At 43.0% G+C, this 21724-nt stretch overlaps 1 protein-coding gene across 1 annotated transcript in view; it reads left to right on the forward strand.

Annotated features, from left to right (window-relative positions):
* Positions 1-21724, forward strand: part of PLXNB1 (plexin B1) — a 180697-nt gene that overhangs the window by 120736 nt on the left and 38237 nt on the right. Inside the window, exons 3-11 of the mRNA XM_066596720.1 lie at positions 4191-5322; positions 6617-6799; positions 14464-14592; positions 15307-15407; positions 16044-16176; positions 16859-17015; positions 17185-17293; positions 18237-18345; positions 18846-19763. Coding sequence (XP_066452817.1) covers positions 4192-5322; positions 6617-6799; positions 14464-14592; positions 15307-15407; positions 16044-16176; positions 16859-17015; positions 17185-17293; positions 18237-18345; positions 18846-19763 — 2970 coding nt within the window. The 5' untranslated portion in view covers position 4191. The remainder of the gene's footprint in view (positions 1-4190; positions 5323-6616; positions 6800-14463; positions 14593-15306; positions 15408-16043; positions 16177-16858; positions 17016-17184; positions 17294-18236; positions 18346-18845; positions 19764-21724) is intronic.

Below are 21724 nucleotides of genomic sequence, written 5' to 3' on the forward strand. Positions count from 1 at the left end.
AGAGTTAAAAGAATTTGAAGTCTCCTGAGCCTTTCTACATGTGTGGTGCACATTCAGGACCGGAAGGTCAGTGATCCGCAGGTGAGTGACCACAACTTGCCACATTATGGTGGAGGATGCGGGCAAACTGGAATGGCGCACAAAGCTACTGTACGCGTGTGAAGAGCAGTCCTGCTGGATGCAGGTAAAGGGCCAGGAGGCCAAGACTATGGTTTCCATGCGGAGCGACAAAAGCTGAAGACAGAGATAGATAGATAAATTATATAGATATGAGATAGATTATAAAAATATGAGATAGATAGATATATTAGATGTGGTACAGATAGATTGCAGGTCATAGATAGACCCAGAGGTGGATACAGAAATCTTTTTGGGTGGCTTTGGGCCTCTGCTTGGTTGCACACATGATCTCTGCGCTACACAGGAGACTATATAGAGCAGCCATGTACCCGCTGACTCCTCTTTATGGAATTGTTAATAAATATGCTAAGGGTGAATTATGCTACAATTACATAAGCATTAAAAGCGATTAAATCAGCTTCCTCCTGGGGTTGTACTATGTACAGAGCCATTAACTAAGACAAGGATAATCGCCCATAAATCACGTTCTCTACTCCACCACATCTCGTAATATTTATCTGGGTATTTCTATATGTCAGTATTTTAGCTATTGTCTGATGTTTATAGTTGTGTTAAGTCCCTTTATATCGATGAGTCCGCATGTGCCTGAATATTATGTCCAGGAAATCAAACAGACTCTCAGAGTTCCAAAAAAAACTCAATAGTCAGAATTTACTAAGACCCGCGTTTCATACTCCAGTGTTCAACCACAGTACACTGGAGTGAAGGCATGAAACGTATTAACGTTCACACACCTCTTAACAGACAACCAAAAGATGCACTAAATTTATGAAGTGTTGCACACCTCTTAATAAACTTGACGCATCTTTTTGGCTATCTCTGCACCCAAAAAGCAAATATATGCCTTCTGTAGTTTCTGGTGCAAATGATAGTAAATCTTTCCGTCCATGGGAGTCCAAACCCCACCCAATAAGCCATGCACACTTTTTAAAAAAGACACGAGAAAAATGTCAGAAAAAGACGACAAAGTTGCGCTGAGTGGAGGTGGTAATGGAGCAGTCCTTGATGGTCCAGGGTAGAGATGGTTTCCAAGATGGCTATCTACTCTCTGATTGGCCAACGCTGCTCACTTAATCATTGCTAGCCAATAAGAGATATGGGTGATGTGCCTTGGGCTACCAATGCACAGTGTGCGTTAAGTAGTTCAGCATTGGGAAGCCATGTTGGAACACGGAAATAGGGCCGGAGAACCTGTGGATCGGAGGGATAACAATACAGAGGACGGGCAGCAGGTAATATAATTTCTCTTCTTCTGGTCCCTGGACAGAATTTTGTCCTAGGACTGTAGGATTACTTTAAAATATAGAATTCTGGATTCCTGCAGCCACCACTAGAGGGAGGGCCCTGTATTGTATTTTATTACAAAAGGGATTTTCTATTACAAGGCTATGGATGACGTATCCTCAGGATAGGTCATCAATAGTTGATCGTCCGGGTCTGTAGGTTAGGATTACAGCCAATCGGTCGATTTGAAGAGGCCTCACTGCTTGGATGAGCGCTGCAGACTCTTCTTAGGCATGTGATGTCATTCATTGGTCACATGGCCTAAGAGCATTCAAGTGAATGGGACAGAGATGCAATACCAGACACAGCCACTATACAATGTTTGGCTCTGTGTCTGGTGTGGACTGAACTGACATTGGTGTTCACCAAAGCTTTGCTATTACTTGAGTCAGTTGGTCGGCTTGAATTCCTGCCGATCAACTGTTCTTAAATTATCCTAAGGATAGGTCATCAGTAATATAGAGCCAGAAAAACCCTTTAAAGGGAACCTGTTACATCCCCAAAGCACTATAAACTAACATACAATGCTTTCTAGGGGAAATGACATGGAGCCAGGTAATATATTTTCTATACTTACCAGTTCTCCCAATCAAGCAGTGTTCCCCTCTGAAGTCGACACGTGACTTGATAATCTGACTCTTTTCAGAGGTACGGGTGCGCTCTACCATATGCTTGTAAAGGAGAGCGCATGCATGGGACTCTGAGGGGGACACTGCTGGGTCACAGGAGAGGGAGAGTATCAAAAATACCTCACCTGGCTCCTGTTACATTCCCTAACAGCACCATGACTTATTTTATAGTGCTATGACGACATGCCAGGTTCCCTTTAATGTCTATATATAAACAGTATACAGTAAGCTCCTGAGCTCCCTCTAGTGGCTGCTACCAGAATGTTGTCATTCAGCTTTATGTCTATACAGAAGATTTGGAGCTTTGTATCAGGAGAACAGAGCTCTAACTGTTACATAGATGTATTACTTGGGATTACGGAAATATCAAAAGAAAAGGTTCCTGCACTGAGCACAAGGAACAGTCGCACTTAAGATATTTGCCATTAACACATAAATGGCATCCTAGGCCTATGTTTACTGGGGCAAAGCTTTTAACTATTTGGAGAGGCATCAGTACAGAGAGCTCTTTGAGCCTGGGCTAGTTTTGTGTGGTTTTGCTAAATTAGACATTCATGTAGACGAGGCAGTCATCCGTGGTTGCAGTGGAAAAATCCTGTTTATAAAGGATTGTATTCAAACATTTCTTTTTCCTCTGAGAGAGAATGAGTTATTCCGCCATGTGAAAGGTGAATACAAAGTTCCATCCCTTGTCTGCGCTGCTGCGGCTGAATCTGATCCCATTATGAATGTAAAGGGACAATATAATATTAGTTTTTAATCCCTGGGGGACATAGCCATTTTTTGATTATTTGTTTTTTCATTCCCCACATGGAGATTTGTTTTTTGCAGGGTGAGTTATATTTTTCAGTGATGCCATATAATGGATTGAATAGCATTAAAAAAATTCAAATGTGGTGAAATGAAAAAAAAAACAACACATATTTGCATCATTTTTCAGAGTGTTTTATCTTTACGGTGTTCATGGCTTGTTACAAATGACATGTCTTTATTCTGTGATTTAGTACAATTACTGTGAGAGCAAATGAATTTATATACTTATTTTTACATTGTAGTATTTTAAAAAAATCTTTTTGAAAAAAATTAAAAAAAAATGTTTTCTGTTGCCATCTTCTGACACCCGTAACTTTTTACAAAGTTTATCCACAGGCTAATGGGACGAGCTGCGTCTGCTTTTTTGTGTGTATACAACTTTTTAATCACTTTGTACTGTATTGCATTATGTCTTTGAGACACGGTGACCAAAAAATGCAATTCTAGCATTGTTTTTTTTTTTCTGAGGGTGTTCACCATGTGGGATAAAGAAATATTTTTATAGATAGGACTTTTACAGATTTGGTGATACAAATTTAGTTTTTTCTTTGTTCTGATTTTTATTTAAAAAAGTGTTTTTTAAACTTGTAATTTTTTTTTTTAACATTAAAAAAAAAATAAAACTTTATGTAACTTATTGTTAGTTTATTTTAATTCCCATAGGGGTCATGAAATTGAAATCACTGTACAATATACTGCAGTTCTTCAGTATTGTAGCATATCATATATTGAATGTCAGCCTATTAAAGGCTCCAACAGCAGGGCTTAATAGGCTGAAATCCAAGGCAAGCCTAAGAGCCTTCACTAGACTCCAGATTGTCATGGCAATCTAACGGCACCCCATGATCTCATTTGGGAACAGCTCTGACCTATTTAACAGTTGACGACCACTGCAGTCGAGTGTCAGCTTTGTTTTACTGCCAGCACCCATCGCATTTGGCCCCGGAATCTGCTCTTTACAAATCCTGTGCACATCCAACGTGCAAGTACGTCGGATGTTGGAAAGTTTCCTAGTTTGGACTAATTCTTAGTCCCTGAAGATGCGTTTGTTGCAGGGTGTCCGCTACTGGGACTTACATTGATGAGCTATGACTTGTGAAGGAACTTCACAACAAGTATTCAGTTCCCCTACAGCACCTCCGTAGGATAAATTAAGTATTACACAGGTCTTATTTGAATCAATGGGCTGTCTTGTGTAATACCCAGAATTGTTGGATCTTCCTAAGTGAAAGACTCACCTAGTAACTGCTCTTGGCTTAAGTTAGTAGATGAGAACCCTGAATAGGAACCCTTTTAACCTCATTATTATTTTTTCTATTACAGAATGATCACCATGCCACCAGGAACTGTCCTCCTCACCGCCTTGTGTTTCCTTGGCACCTCCGTCTCATGCACACAAGCCTATGTTACCTTTTCACAGAACAACACCATGTTCAACCACCTCACCCTGGACGCCTACACAGGGACCCTATATCTTGGTGCCACAAACTATCTTTACCAGTTAACCGAGGATTTAATGCTTGAGGCAGAACCAGTTCGGACTGGACCTGTGTTGGACAGCAAGGATTGTTTACCCCCGGTCACCACCGAATGTGCACATGTACAGAATACAAATAATCACAACAAGCTTTTGCTCCTGGTGCCAAGCCAAAAAGAAATCATAGTATGCGGCAGTGTTTTTCAAGGTATTTGTGAGAAAAGACTATTGGGATCTGTCAATGAGATCCTCTTCAGACCCGAAAGACCGGTAGACTCTCAATACGTCGCTGCAAATGATCCAAATGTCACCACGGTTGGCTTGGTTGGGCTTTCCAAGGATGACACACCTCTTTTGTTTATAGGAAGAGGCTACACCAGTAAAGGCGTCGGTGGCATTCCTCCCATTACTACTCGCAACCTGAACGGGGGAAGTGACTCCCATTCCGTCTTCTCCTACGAAGAGACAGCCAAATTAGCAGTCGTCGGACGACTGTCGGAGTACAACCACCACTTTGTCAAAGTCTTTACTCATCGTTCCAATGTTTATTTCCTATTTTATCGTCGTGACCTGAAATCAGCCTCCCGGGAATATAAAACCTACATTTCTCGTATCTGCCCCGATGACTCCCATTACTATTCCTATGTCGAATTGCCTCTTAGTTGCCAAACTAAAGACGATGGTAAGAGCTACAACCTTCTTCAGGCAGCCTATGTTACCCAGCCTGGAGAGAAGATGGCAAGGGGTGTCTTAAACACTAATGGAGATGTACTCTTCGCTGTGTTCTCTCAGTGGCATGCAGCTTCTGGTAAAGTTAGTGAAGAATCAGGTTTATGCTTATATTCTATGGAACGTATCGACCGACTGATCAATCGGACTAGAGATATCTGCTACACTGGGGATGGCAAAGATGAAGATGACAGAGAAGTGGCCTATATTGAATATGATGTGAAGTCAAACTGTGTGCAGCTTCCATCTGTGAGTGTTGTTTTTACCTGTCTTCACCATAACCATGCAATTAAATGAATACTCCAGACAAAATTGGTATTAGGTCTAGTGTAGGGTCAGGGGGGAGGGCCATGACACAGGCATTCAAAGACCACCAGAGTAAGAATCATGTGCCATGCACTGTTCCTTGTAGGTGGGATTTTAGAACAATGTCCCACCCATGCTCATTACCTGTAGCTTAGCAGCAATACCTCTCACCGAGTAACATGCACATTTGAGTCTGCCAAACAAGTATGTAACATTGTTATGTGTAACATCCATATATGTATGTTTATATCGTATTGTGAGCTGCTTAGATGCCATGTCTGATTGGTAGTAAAAAGAAACTTAAAGGAGTTTCCCATTAAAGACATTATTCCCTAATCGCAGAGGAGGGAATAAATGTATGATCGCTGGGTCCTCCAGCGATCCTGATAGCCGGCATACCCAAATTCCCCATGTAAATGGAGCATCCTTAACCGCCACTCCATTCACTTCTATGGAACAGGCGGAGATCAATATGCTTGGCAATCTCTGTCCCATAGATGGGAAAAGAGTGGTGATCTTTCATGCGCACTGCCACTCCTTTCAAATGGGGCATTTGGGTGCATAAGTCTCGGGTTCACTGGGGGTCCCAGCAGTTGGATCCCCAGTGATCAGATATTAATCCCCTATCCTGTGGCTGTAATGAGAAAACCTTTTTTAAACAAGTTGTCCGGCTGTTAAGGAAAAGGTTTTTTTTAAAAGCATCCGAATGGCTTTAACCCTTTCCAATCCAATTTGTATCCTGGTTTTCCTAGGGGGCTTACTCTTTTTCTGCTGCTATACAACGGCGCTATATGCTGGCTAAAGCCAGTACTGCATGGGGTAACACGTTGGATAGGCTCTGACAGCAGAGAGGCTGGCAATATACAGTAAGAGAACCCCGACGGATGTCTTCCAACATCGGAGCTGTACAGCCTTAAATCATAATGTCTTCAGAGGTCAGACAGTGGATTGGAAAGGGTTAAAAAGAAAAATCATACTTCACTAATATCCTGCCACTTTCCAGGTCTCCCACTTCCTGATCCTTCTCAACATCATAATTTCATCAATCAGCCAATCATTAGCTATGGTGGGTCACCACTGTTGCCAGTGATTGACTGAGCAGTCGTATTCCCGGTTGAGTGGGGCCAGGAAGTAGAAGACGGGTGGGGGAACTAGGAAGTCTTGCAAGGGGAGCAGCGTAGGAACGCGGAGGTACAACTTAGTACATTACATGAATATATGTTTTCTATATTTGCAGGATACATTAGATGCTTATCCATGTGGCTCAGACCATACCCCAAGCCCAATGGCAAGTTGGGAACCACTGAAAGCTGCTCCTGTTTTTGAGAGTCCTGATGCTCGACTTACCGCCATTGCTGTCAATGTAGAAGAAGAACACACAATCGCATTTATTGGTGATAGCAAGGGACAACTGAATAAAGTAGGTGACTACTGTAATGAAAATTACTTTGTGGGGTCCATATGGTTTCAGTCAAGATGACCCTGCCCTAGCAATTTTCGTTCCACTTTCCTGAACCTGTGGCCATCACCGTGGCGAATTATCATGTGGTCATGCATTTCTTCTGCAGTGGAAAATAGGATATTACACCCCAGCCCTTCAAGTGAACGGCCGACCATGTAACACTTGTATCAAAGTGTGAGCTGCTCTTACTGAGGGATCTTTGCTCTGGCTCATAGACGGGAGTCAAAAGTCAGAGGCCACCAATGATAGGCTGAGTGCATCTTTCCAGCCAAAATTGCCTTAGAAATATGATCTCATAAAAGCGGTTGTGATGATTTCATCCATTACAGGTGGCATGTGATGGGCATATCATTAGGTCGTCCAGTGTTAGAAGTTCTAAAATGTATTCTTCATAGTTAAGAACAGCGGTCCATCTTTTTTGGTCAAAACATTCTTGGGACTCATGTACTGCTCAGTTTCATAAAACAAATTTAATTCCATCCAGCAAGCTATTGATTTCTATTAACTGGAGGAGAAGCTAGCTGCTTCTTCACTTCATCTCTCACGGGTGCCACGATTCAGCTGCGCTCCCCAACATTCAGTCTAAGTAGTTATAGTAAAGGTTATGGTATCTCACTAATGGTGGTGTTGGCTTTTAGGTGAACACAAGCTCATTGGGCCACAAAGTCACAGCGGGCCTCCTGTCTACCCTTCCCTCATGTTCACATAGCTAGCTATATGCTTCTCAAGCTCAGTAGGTCGACATACATCTACATGGGTTTATCTGCTTGCTATGCCTAATAAACAATTAACCGATGATAGCCTATCGTGGTTCACACGAAACCATCTGGGTGATCAGGTGGCAAAGGTCCATGACAGCTATTATGGTGGTAATGGAAGATGTCAGTTACCTACTCCCTGTGTTGGAAACTGAAGAGAGGTTGTGAAGTCCTCAGTGGCCTCCCATTGTCCTTGGCTGTCTCCTACACATTGGCTGTTGCTGCAGTCACAGTCCCTGTTGATGTAACTCCTCAATGTAGACCTGCTTTCCGGTCACAGTCTTTTATCCAACCCACTTTGCTGCATCTTTCTTCTGAGGGGAGGGTTCATAGTAAGGACTTGATAATGTTTATAGTCCATAGTAAAGACTCGACAATGTTTATAGTCCATAGTAAGGACTCGACAATGGCTTTAGAACCAGCTATCCCTCTTGGGTTTCTGTGCCACACACTTAGAAATTCTCACATTGACTGACTCCGGCTATTACTACTGTTCCAACCCATAGGCATGAAAAAGTACTCCTTCATGTAGCTTCACCCGGTCCACGTAAGCAAAGCAGCACATACATGTGCTTGTGTTCTAACCGTGTTTCAGGCTATCTACCATCAGGTTTCCCGCCAAACATGGTGTCTTGGGACTGTTATTCCCGGAGAACCACTGCACTCCACAATATAATTTGGGTCCCTGTGGCGTAACATTACAACAGGCGGAATACACAGGTGAAAACCATGTGGGATTAGAAGATACAGACTCCATGCTGATATTGCCCCGCTTCAACGCCGCCTCCTTATCTCCAGACCTTTCATTGTGGATGTCTTCCAAGAATAAGTCCCCTCACCCATTTTTTTAATGATTGGTACATGGCTGCGTGCCATGTGAGTACATGGCACAGATCCTCCTCGGCAGACCTGGTGATAGCAGGATAATTGGACCTTGTACCTCTGCTGCTCAGACGCTTCTCAATTTTAATTGTTCATTTAGACCTAAATTACTTTAAATGCAAATTTGTGCCGACAACGGAGTCAGCGATCCGGTCACCTGCTGAATTTTCCAATTTCAATTTGATGCCTGCAGACCTGACTTTTTTAAGAATGAGGTTGGTTCACAGTGTTCTTACGATACGCAGCGTGAAGTCATTGATTTTCTGAAGTTTTCTGAATAGATGCTCATAAACCTTACTGCGGTACAATCAATGGGGGTCCCAGTTCAAGGACCCTCTCTGATGATATGTGAAGAACACTATTAAAGGAATCCCCCTTTTAAATCCCCCTACCCCCATCACTTTACCAGCTTTCAGCCTTCTGAATCCTGATCCATTCACATGGGCTGAAAATTGCCTTGCTGTAATGTGCGCCAATCTACAGTGCGTGTCGATTGACGCTTTTTCACTGCTGATTATATACGACTGATGATCGGCTTTATGGGGAAGATCAATCATTAAGACAATCTTTCCCATAGAGGTGACATTAATCAGCTGTGCATGTCCCCATTTACATGGGATGATGTGCAACCAACCAGCGAGCATATCTATGCTCATATAAACCAGCAGATTAGCCAACTAACGAGTATTCGTTTGTTCGTCGGCTGATCTTTTGCTCATTTACATAGGCTGATTATTGTAAGAGCGAACGCTCAGCCACCCTGCAGGTAGATTTTAGTTTTGGCACACAGATGGCTCAAAAGATGGCCGAAATGGTTTGTGCCTCCTCTTATATTTGGCGCATTTTACATCAACGCCACCTTTACTTAGAGAAGTGTCTAAAACGCTGGTCTTAGTAAATATACCCCATTATATATATATATCTACTGGTAGATTCATAAAACTCATCTCTACAATACAAAATTGATTTTACAGTTTGCATACTGCCCCCTATTAGTTATGGGTGGTATTGCAGCTCATCCATATTCACTTGAATGAAGCTATGCTGCAATACCAGACACAGCCTGCAGAGAAAGTGGCGCTGTTTCTGGAAAAAAACACACATTTTTTTCTGATCTTAAAAGGGTATTCCAGTCATTCTACCCATTACCACAGTGATGACCTCAGGATAGATCATTAATAGTTGATTGCAAGCGGTCTGCCGCTTGAGACCTCCAGCAATCAAATGATCTTGGCCGTCGCACCCATTGCAGTGGGGCTGGACAGCCACGTGGAGGTCAGAGCCAGAAGTGCAATGGAAGGTTTTGTTCCTATTGAAATCAATGGGGGCAGAACTCTCAACATCCGTCCTGCTGCAGTAAGTATGTGACCTGTCCTGTGGATAGGACATCAATATTTTAGTCCCTGAGAACCGCTTCAGGACTTTTTACGCGGGACGGAATAGGCCGCACGGCGCACCACAAGCTACAGTCAATTTCGCACCAAAATCGGTAGGCGACCTGCGGATTTTGATGTGGATTAGAAAATGGCTTAAAACCTGCTTGCAAAATCCACAGTTGAACCAGTAAATATTGGTATGGAATTCCGCAGCTATGGATTTGGCTGCATCCTGCGGCGCAATTCTGTCCCGTGTGAAAGTTCCCTTTAACACTTTGAAAAGTTGCACAATCTGGACCTGAAAAACAACACTGCCCCTTTTATTTGTGATGTTTTCTGTAGGAAAAACCATCCATTAATCCGGTCGTCTAGAACAAGGTCACATTGATATTTGGCGCGGATCGTGTTGTTTTCCAGGCCGTCACTGACCGTGCATCGGCTCTAAGCAGCTAATTTGTACTCAAGCGAATTCCTGTTGACTATTCACCTGGATCAGATTGTATTAGAGCAATTTCCTGTTCTCAGTGCGAGATCCGCGCCGAAACTTCCAGAGAAATCTCCCATGATGTCACAGCTGGATTAGGAAAACGCTGCGTTAAGTCAGCCGTCAAAAGAGCATTGACTTCATTCACAGGGATGCTCGTTATCCATGGGAAATGCTCTCTACCTGCACCTGCCACCTGATCGGTCATTATAGGCCTGATGTAGCAGAGCTGAGTTGATGCTTTGGCACAACTTATTGTAATTTGTTTCAAAGGGCGGCTTTACATGGGACAACTATCCTCCAGATAGTCAGTGCGAATGTGATAGTTGATCCGTGTAAACACGGCCACCAACCGGGTGAGGCACAAGAATTCGTTGGGTAATCAGTTCGTTTTGGCTCTCCTAAAAATAGTTGCTGGTTGATTAATTATCGTCTGTTGGAAACAAACACACGCCCGCCAAAGAAACCTCAACAACTGATATTTCATCCATCTGAAGGCCAGACGAGCGAGCATCGATCACAGTTTATGGCGAACCATGTGAATGGAACCTTAGGGTTAACTCACTCGGTCTTGGGCCATTTTGGTTTGTGAAGAACGGAGCGATTTCACTGTGTGTGTATATTTGCGTGCCGCACGCCTTTTTTGTTGTCTATGGCACCTTTCACACACAGAAATATCTGTGCGGACTAATTCTGTCTGTGTGAAAGGTCCCTAGGTGCGTTTTTTTTAAGTCCGTGTGTCATCATTTTTTCGAGAGGTGTATTATCACTCCTTAAGGAGAGCACCTTGAAGGTGAGTGAGGAGACTTATAAGGCCATACATGCTCCTCTGGGAAATATATCAAATAAGGAAGATGGAACAATACCTCTGCAGCGCCACCTATTGGATGGCAGCATTCCTGCAAATCAATGTCAAAGCCTTTAAACAAGTCTTTATAACAATGATTGAGAATTGAAAACCAAGCCAGAAAACCATACACAGACAGCCTTTTCGGGGGTTTTGTGCAAAAAAACATAGGAAGGCCCAATTGATGTCACTTTTTGGCTTCATGGTCTACTAGCAACATACGTAAAAAATCAGCCATGTAACATCCGTGTTCACTGTTTTTTCTTTTTACTCCCATAAACGTTCATGGACGATTTAAGTCCATGACTACAGACCAGAATTTGACATGCTACAATTTTTTTTACGCATCGCACTGGTCTGAATACAACAATTTACTTTAAAGGGTCTGTTTGCTATCCGTATACAGTCAGTAACAAATACGGACAGAATATACACCAGTGTGAATGGACCCTAATAGAACACACTATAGCTCCTATAAAAACAACAAGATTGGCGCTCGTTGGTCCGCCTGTCATACAGGTCGTTTCAGAAAGGGGATAATTTCTAAATCGACCTGTGTGACAGCTGGACAAATGAGGGGAACAGAAACAATCATTCTTCCCATGTAGTGTTTCACCGCTGTCGGCGGCACATCACTCATTCACATGGGGAGATACGCTGCCGGCAGCAATACATTTTTTGTGTGCCCCACGTTAGCTCGTTCGTTAAGGGATTGGCTGCACCTTCACACGGCCTGAAGATCGGGTCATGTGACAGGTCCTTCAGCGCATTGGCGATTTTGCGTGAAAAATGTCCGTCGTAAACCGCTGACAATAGAAGCCATTGATTTCAATTGGCACATTCATATTCAACATCACCAAACTGTTAATCGATAACACCGGGGACTAATTAGACTGCTCATCCATCCGTAGCCTTACGTTACCTCATTGTGGCCTATCTCGGTCACAGCAGCCTTAATCTAACGAGGCATCGTAGATATCAGCCTCACGTATGGCTTTGATGATTACATAGATGTCCAGCGTCCATTTATATAATGTACATTTTGTCGCTGTGGCCCCGTCCCTTCATCCTTTCAATGACATGTACAATAGAGAGTTGTGTAGGACAGCACTCCCAGGTTATAAGTTAATTGGTATGGCTACCCAGCACTTTCCAATTCACAGCACGGTCGCCTCGCCGGGGTACGAATTACGTGCCGCAACTTTATAAAACATTGTTGCTGTTCTTTACGTTTTTCAAAGCTGATGCTCCACTGCCACCTAGTGGTGAAGTGTCAGATTGAAGGTCCTGTTCAAGGTCGAGTAAACCTGACTAGAACAACCTTGTTGCCGCTACATGATGGATTATTCAGGGTTGGCATTGGGATGTAAAGGAGCAGACGGCTGAAAAATGACTTGGGATGGTGACATTTTCTTGCTAGAAAGTCCTCGGAGACTTAAGATTGCTTGTCAAATAAACTCCGGCTTCCGCATTCTGACTCCGAGGACAAGGAACAGTTTGCTAGATGACACTTCTCCCTAGCAACAACCAAGCAATGCGGGACCAGGAATATCATGCTGTGCCTGTATTGTCTCATTGGCTTCCTTCCTTGAAGCTGTCGGCTTCGTTGACCTCATTCTCAGCCCCTTGCGCTCACAGATAAAAGATGACACGGATACATACAAGTAGAACTGATCATAGAATTGAGATTTTTGTTATATTTGGAAATGGGCAGGAGCATACATAAAATCATAGGCTTAGTGCATATGGAGTTTAATGGGAGATGTATGCATGTGTATGCAGAGAGCTCCCCCTACTGGCAACTGTAGATGACCAGAAATGTTATAGGAAGGTGCAACTGATTTATGGTGAGACGAGACTTAAATTTGTAAATTCCAGACTGTGTTTCAGAATTTTAGAAAATTGGGAGCCAAATTAATGACATTTTTCAGTTTATTCAGTGGTATTTTTCATGGAAGGCTAATTTAAAAGTAGTAAAAAGTAGATATACACTAAATGGTCAATTTATTAGAGATACCATATAGTAACGCATTGGACCTCCTTTGGTCTTCAGAGCTGCGGCAGTTCGTCATGGGGTCCACCCACAGGTATCAGAGGGCTCGGGGTACAACAAGAATACTCCAGCTCCACCAGCCTGACAGGAAGGGGTCTTCGATTCCTTATACTTGCGCCAAATTCGGACCTGCCATCGGCACGGTGCAACAGAAATCTGGATTCATCTGATTAGATGATGCTTTTCCGCTGCTCAGTGATACAATTTTTGCACTCTTTTGCGCAACGGAGCCTCGCCGTTCTGTTTCTCTTAATGGCGCTAGAACTGTTCATCTGCTTTTATAGCCCATCCGTGCTCAGGAACGGCGAGTTGTGTGTTTGGACACATTAGCTGGATCACCAGTGTTGTATTCAGCTGTAATTCACTTGATTGTACAGTGCCTGTTCGTCAGAACAATTCCTGACATCCTCCTCTGACTCCTTTCGGTTAAGAGTTGTATTCAGCAGCCCTTGACTATGCAGCCCCTGTTGGTCAGAGGGATTCCTGACATCCTCCTGTGACCCTTTTTGGTGACTAGAAGTTTCCATCCACAGGATCCCCTTTTGCTGAATATTTTTCCTCAATTACACCATTTTATGTATACTCGCCACACCGCTGCATGAGAAAACCCCAGGCGGTTGGCAGTGAAATCCTGGCCCAGGCTAGTCTAGCACCGATGGCCAAAACTCATTGGAAGTCAATCAGATCGCTAGATTTCCCATTTGATGTGGATTCACACTGAAAGTAATCCACAGAAAACTTGTCACGTGATTCCATGCAGAGAAGCTCCAACCGTAAGAGAGTCAGGGGCTTTAATAAAGGTGCCACTCAGTGGATATTAACACATGCACGTCCTCCCTGCCCTCAATGTAGGACACTCTGGGGCTACAGTCTCGGATCGGTGGGATCGGACCTCCACCAATCAGCAAGTTATTCACTATCCTGCGGCTATGTGAGAACTTACTGTAGTGGGAATACTCCTTTAATCTAAAGTGTATGGCCATTTTTATACCTGACTGCAAGATCAGACTACACAGGGTTTGCTTGTAATCATGGAGATGCAAAGTTCTTCATAAGAGCTGCATACATAAAACGACTGAAAATTTTTAATCAGAATGCTAAAGTATGATTTTTTTTGTGCTCATAAACAGATTAATATCACTGCTATATATGATAATTAATGATATGGAGCAATTATCTTTTGTATTAGGGCAGCACTGACATTGTGATTTACCATCTTCAGGTCTACCTTGGAGGTAACGATGATGCCCGGCTGTATGCCAGTGTGCCCACACAGTCAAACACCGCTGTGTCTGCGGACCTGTTGTTTGATCAACCAGAAAAACACCTGTACATCATGACGCAATCCACGGTAAGGAAAAATCAGCGCACACAGACTGTATTATATCAGTGACTGGGTCCATGAGCTCTTCTGCTCTGCATTATCAATGCTGGTGTAGGGAGTCTACCTGCATAACTAAGCCGTCTGTCATTCTGGATCCTAGGAAAGCTCGGTGGCAACTTATTTAGGACTTTCAATGGCAGTGAACCAGATTCATACGGATGAGATATATCCAAATGAGACTGTTTCAGAGAGCAAAGCCATTCATGCTTGAAATTAATATCACTTGTACAGTAAACATTAATTTGCATTACAAAAAATTTTTAATACACAATTTTCTAAATGCCCATTTCTTAGTATGAATGTCACTCCCATCGTGCACCAAAATGCAGCACAGATTTCACATCCCCTTATAAATTTCACCTGTGCACTTTGGCGCCCTCTGCTGACTAGAAAAGGAACTGACAGCTGATCTGAGCACACTACTGCTCCTCAAAAATAGTCCTTCAGCACAGTCACCTGCTGGACAAGCTGAATTTTTATAGGGTCTTTTATACCACTGATTGCACACTAATCTGACTCTTTGGATCTTCTTTCTACATAATAAAGTTAATTTGAGGATGACTGGAGATGGAGGGTGGAGATTTTTGATTCTATGCGGTTTTTCATACATTCCAGGATTATGTATACTGTACTCCCTCATTTTCATGGCTTAAGATTTTCTATTATGTTTATCCTCTTTAGGTGACAAAGGTGCCGCTTTCTGAATGTTCCCAACATACTGATTGCACATCATGCCTTACTGCGGCAGATCCTTACTGCGGCTGGTGTGTTCTGCATGGAAAGTAAGTTTTTCATGTTATGTAGCCCTACAATCTAATTGTGCATCCTCTGTGCTGCCCCCACATTCTAATTTTGTGTCCTCTGTGCCCCCGCAATCTAATTGTGCATCTCCTGTGTCCTGCAATATAAATATGCACCCGCCGTGCCTTCACAATATAATTGTTCATCCTCTGTGCTACCCACAATCTAATTGTGCCTCCTCTGTGTCCCTACAATGTAATTGTGCCTCCTCTATGCCCCCGCAATCAAATTGTGCCTTCTCTGTGTCCCTACAATCCAACTGGTCCTCCTTTGTGCCCTCACAATCTAATTTTGCCTCCTCTGTGTCCCTACAATCTAATTTTGCCTCCTCTGTGCCCCCACAATCTAATCTTGCCTCCTCTGTGTGTCCCCCAGTCAGTTCTACTGTAGTGAGGGGTGCCTTCGAGTTCCCCTTAATTAGGGGCCCGGACGCAGTTGTGACCCCTGCAATCCCTATAGCTACGCCACTGGGAGTTTCACATACTTTAGCCTAGTCAATGGCATTTGATCTAGTTTTGTTCCCATAGGGCATCATCCAAAAATTTTTACAAGGTGTGTTCATAGTTGCCCTGCACTGGTTGAGATAGTCTGTATAATCCTCTTTTCTCCTTCCGTAGATGTAGCCGGAGATATGAGTGTCTTCGATCAGGAGAGAAGAATCAGTGGCTTTGGGCTCATGATGAGAATCAGCGATGTCTGACGGTGCAGTCTCTGAGCCCAGCGAATATCAGCAAAGAGGAGAAGAGAAATGTGAGTACATTGCCAGGGCACAGTGGAGGGTTGGCACAGGTTGGGTGAAAGGGGGTGCAGCAAGTCACTCTGCCTTGGTGAGGGTATTCAAATTCAGGGCAACGGCTGCAAGCTGAATCTTTGCCGCAGGTGAGGAAAAGCCTGCTTATGACTTCGGTACTTGGCACCTGTTATCTTGTAGACCATATAGACAGCCAAAATAAAGGAGTTTTAGGGGAATTTAACCCTTTGCAGTACCGATGGCTTATCTTCAGGATAGGTCATCAGTAGCTCAAGATCCCCGTCAATCAGCTGACCCTCTGGCCACTGTCAGTGCAGCGGGGCCGGACATCTGCATTGGGCTTGGAGTCAGAAGTGCCAAGGAAGATATAGCTTCCATTGAAATCAATGGCAGCTATACCTTCTATGACACTTCGGGCTCTTACTCAGTGCAGATGGAGCTTTTAACATCTGGCCTTCTGCAATGTGTGTGGGGGCTGCGATCAGCTGATCGCTGGGGGTCCTGAGCGGTGGACCTCGCTGATCATCTATCGATGACGTATTGTAAGGATAGGTCATCTGTGCTGCAAGGGGTTAAATGCCTAGAAAACCTCTTTAACCCATTTGGCCAACATCATTCTTAGGTACATGATCAGAAATGTCAGGTGTATCATTAATTTCAACCACTTGCTTGTACTTCCAGATCTTCCTGTCCATCCTGGACTTACCATCTCTGTATCATGAAGAGTCCTACTCCTGTTTCTTTGAAGATTTCGAGAGCCGAGCAGTGAGGACGGAGTCTGGAGTCATGTGTCCGTCTCCTGACCCCAGCAAAGCCCCTGTGATCAATACAGGGACAGGTCAGTAGGGTCTATGGTGGATCTTTAACCACTCATGTAGTTGTGTAAGGAGATTGTGAGCAGAACACAAGAACAGCCCCATCTGTGCTCAATGCTGCCCCCTGGGTTGTAATGCACTTTAGAAGGTGAATTTATAATCTGCACTTATTATTCTGTGGTTTACCTGCAGATCATGTGCGAGTCAAACTGCGGCTTCAGTTCGGGGCAGTGACCATTACCACCGTGGACTTCACCTTTTATGATTGCACAGCTGTGGCCCAACTCTACAAAAATGCCCCGTAAGTATGAAGTACGGCAATAAGCAAGTAGTAACAAGGTACAGCAAACGGTCATCCCTCCCCACTATAGAGGGATGATGATTAGAAGACAAAAATTTCTTTCACTGAAAATATTCAGATTACGAACACTGAATATTATTAGATTGATAGAGTACTGTGCAAAAGTTTTAGGCAGGAGAGAAAAATCATCATTTTCATATGTGGGTCGAAACGCAGTACTTAACTGAAATAGTCGGTCAAGGAAACTAGTGCAGTAGATAAAAGACACATTATGCTTATTTTGCCTAGAAATCGGAAGATGTGCAGCATGCCATCAGCTCAGAACTAGGAGAAAGCAGTGAAGCATGGTGGAAAGCGGTATAATAATGAGTGTCTGCAAACAGCAGTGAAGCATGGTGGAGAGCAGCACAATAATGAGTGTCTGCAGGCAGTAGTGAAACATTGTGGAGAGCGATACAATAATGAGTGTCTGCAGGCAGCAGTTTTGGGCTGCATTTCTGTAAATAGAGTTGATGATTGGTCAGGATTAATGGTGTCTGTGAGTACATTAAGAAACAGAAGGACTGGAGCAAGTCTATATCTACAGAAGATCTGTGCTTAGTTCTCCAAGATGTCTGGAACAACCGCCCTGCCGAGTTCCCTTAAAAACCGTGTGCAAGAGAACCTAGAAGAATTGATAATGTTTTTAAAACACTTTAATTTTGTTAATTGACAAACATAAACTATGAACACTTCTATTTGTGAAAAGCATTCTTACTGTGCAGCTTTTTCCCTCACCTTCCTAAAACCTTTGCACAGTACTGTAGATACAGAGATAGAAAGATGTATATTTATCGCATGCCTTTTTAGCTATCTATCAAATAGATAAGGGATAGATAAGAAGACGAACAGAATTGCTTGATTTGTAAAGTTTAGTATTTTTTCTTTATGTGAATACTTTCAGGTGTCGTGGATGTGTGAGCAGTGAGTGGGGATGTAACTGGTGCATTCACCAACATGTCTGCACCCATAAAGGCACATGTGAAGAAGGAACAATCATTTACAATAAGTTGGTTAGTGCCTTACTCTATCTAGCTCTCTCATATCTATCTATCTATCTATCTATCTATCTATCTATCTATCTATCTATCTATCTATCTATCTATCTATCTATCTATCTATCTATCTCATATCTATCTATCTATCTCATATCTATCTATCTATCTCATATCTATCTATCTATCTCATATCTATCTATCTATCTCATATCTAGCTATCTCATATCTATCTATCTACTTATCTATCTATCTATCTCATATCTATCTATCTATCTCATATCTATCTATCTATCTATCTATCTATCTATCTATCTATCTCATATCTATCTATCTCATATCTATCTATCTCATATCTATCTATCTATCTATCTATCTATCTATCTATCTATCTATCTATCTATCTATCTATCTATCTATCTATCTATCTATCTATCCATCTATCTATCTATGTCTATGGCTTCATTTACTTTCATTACTTGTTATATTGTTAATCTTTTCTCTCTCTGCATTTCCAGGCTCAGTTTCCAGCACCAGAACCATCTCCTACTCCCATCTTTGTACCAGAACCAGAACCACCCACATCTATAGTTGTTCCTACCACCACATTTTCAACAACCAGCCCAAGTCCCGTTCCTGAGACAACTACCACCACGACTTCTGCCACCACAACACCTACTGTCATAGAGACCACCCCTACGGCAGCCCCTACCACTCTACCAACCACTCCTATTGTCACAACCACCGAGACTATTACAACAACCGTTACCACCACCCCTGAACCCGAACCGACTACCTTTGAACCAACTACAGAGGAACCTACTCCAGAAATAACAACTCAACCTCCAATAGAAGAGTCAACTAGCCTTGCAACCACGGTGCCGACCACGGTGCCCGTAGATATTGTCACAACTCCAGCTGTTATAGATGTCACCACCCTTTCTGTCACTTCTGACATTGGTATGACTGAAGAGGTTTGGACAACTGAGAGCCCAACCACACCTCCTGGCACTACAGTACCTCCATTGGTCGAGGCACCAACTGCATTTGATAACGAAAGCGAAATGACATGGGTGACCACCACCCTTCTGCCACCATCAGAGGAATTTACATCTGCCGTCCCTTTTATTCCAACCACTAACCAGGTGCTAAGTGTTCCTTCTTTACCAGACTTTCCTGACGATCTAGAAACTAAAATTCCGGACTCAGAAGAGCCGCCCACCATTCTTATGGAAGACCACACTAAAGAAAACTTGGATCATACCGAAGCAGATGACTGGATTGACTCCGCCAACATGGAAAATGACACGTCCTCCTTCTCAGCTTCCACTATCCTTTCTGGTGATGGGGATGTTGAGGGAACATCGCCTCATTTTCTTGCTATAATCGAACCAGACTTGGATTATCAGTTCGATGATCCGGGCTTTATTGAACTGGTAAGACTTAGAATTGCATTAAAAGGGTTGTCTGGTAATAGAGGGAGGGTCTCCCAATTCAGGTCCCTTATCTAGTAGCCAGAAATGAGTGGCTACAATGGTCATTGCTTGCTCTGGAGGACTTGATACGTCCCTGCAATACTCAGCATATTGATTTTTAATAGAGATTATGTAATACCTTATTATACCTGTGGTGGTGCTGTAGGGAAATTGAACACTTGTTTCCTGTTTACCAACAGATTACAGCGATCACTGAGGGTCTCTGTCTTCAAGTCATCAAAAGACCCTTTCAGCAAAAAGGGATTGTCCATAAACAACCCCTTTAGGCTTTATTCTTGCAATCGTTTCTGATTTTGGTGTGTGAAAAATGGACCAGTTTTAATTTGTATGTCCATATGACATCCATATGTGTTGTGTGTGTCCTTTTTTTACAACTCTTTTTGATCCGCGTGTCATCCATTTTTTTTATGCAAAAAAAAAAACTGAAGAAGGCCCAATTTTTTTTTTTTGTTCAGACTTACGCAAACTTCACATGGCCCGATATCACACTCTCCAATGTGCAAATTCCCCACAAATGCCTCAAAACTGCCTCGCATCACTTCAGGGAAATATTGTTTCAACGTGCCACAATTTGTTTCCCGCATCGCTAATGAGTATAATAGATGTAGTTATATCAACATTGCAAAGCATAACAAACAATATAGTTCATTAAGGGCTTATTCACACAAGCGTATATCAGCCGCACTTTCACGGTCTGTTGATATACGCTGCCTATCTGATGCATTGGTTTACAATGCATTAGTTTAGATGGACATATTCCTATTGGAGCCTATGCCAGCTGCCGGAGAAGGGAGGTGGGAGGGAGTTTAGCAGTGTGTCTGCTAAACTCCCACCCTCTTCCCTCCTCCTCTCCACCCCTTACTGGCTGTTTGCAATGAGAGGCGGTAAGACGGGGAGGGAGCTAGTTCTTAAGTTCCCGCCCCTTCTATTGCTCGCAGCCGACAAGGGGTGGAGAGGGGGCGGGAGCTTAGCACATTAGCTCCCGCCCCCTCCTCTTGCCAAGAGCCAGTGAGGGGGCGAAAAACGGGAGGCAGTTTAGCAGAGCTAATCTGTCTTCCCCCACTCGACAGCAATCCGGGCTCAGTGTATATGCACCAGACCTGGGCCGTCTGAAGGGGCGCACAAACAGCAGACATTACATCATACTTCAGGAGCGACCAAATCATCAAGTTCTTGCTCCCTGTGGGGACAAAAAAAATGTAAAAGTCAGTTTTAAAAAGTTTTATTAATTTATAAAAAGGTAATAAAAGTTTGCCATATTAATAATAAAAAAATCTACATAACCCCAAAACATTTTTGATATCGCTGCATCCCTTAAAGTCTGATCTATCAAAGTAACGCATTATTTACCCTGCACGGTGAACGTCATCATATGAAAAAATACACAATGTCAAAATTGTGCTTTTTTGGCCACCCCGTCTCCAAGAACAAATGTAATTAAAAGCGACCAATAAGCCATATGTACTCCGGAATGGTACCAATATAAACTACAAGACATCCGGCAATAAACGAGCCCCCCCCCCTAAAAAAAAAAGAGGATCAGATTGCTCTTTTTCTTCCATTTCACTCCACGTTTTAAAAAGTTTTTCAGTACATTATATGGTACATTAAATAGTACCACTAAAAAATACAACTGCAAAAACAAGCCCTCAGATAGCAACATTGATAGATAAATAAAGGAATTGTGAATTTTTAGAAATGGTGAGGAAAAACTGAAAAGAAAAAAGAAAAAAGTCTGCGTCCTTAAAGGGGTTGTCTCATGCCGAAACGAGTTTTTTTTTTCCCATAGGCCCCCCGTTCGGCGCAGGACAACCCCAAAGGATGTGTTAAAAAAAAATTTTTATTACTTACCCGAATCCCCGCTCTGCGACGTCTTCCTTCTTCTTCCTTCACCAAGATGG

The sequence above is a fragment of the Eleutherodactylus coqui genome, chromosome 3, assembly GCF_035609145.1.
Source record: "Eleutherodactylus coqui strain aEleCoq1 chromosome 3, aEleCoq1.hap1, whole genome shotgun sequence".
NCBI lineage: Eukaryota > Metazoa > Chordata > Amphibia > Anura > Eleutherodactylidae > Eleutherodactylus > Eleutherodactylus coqui.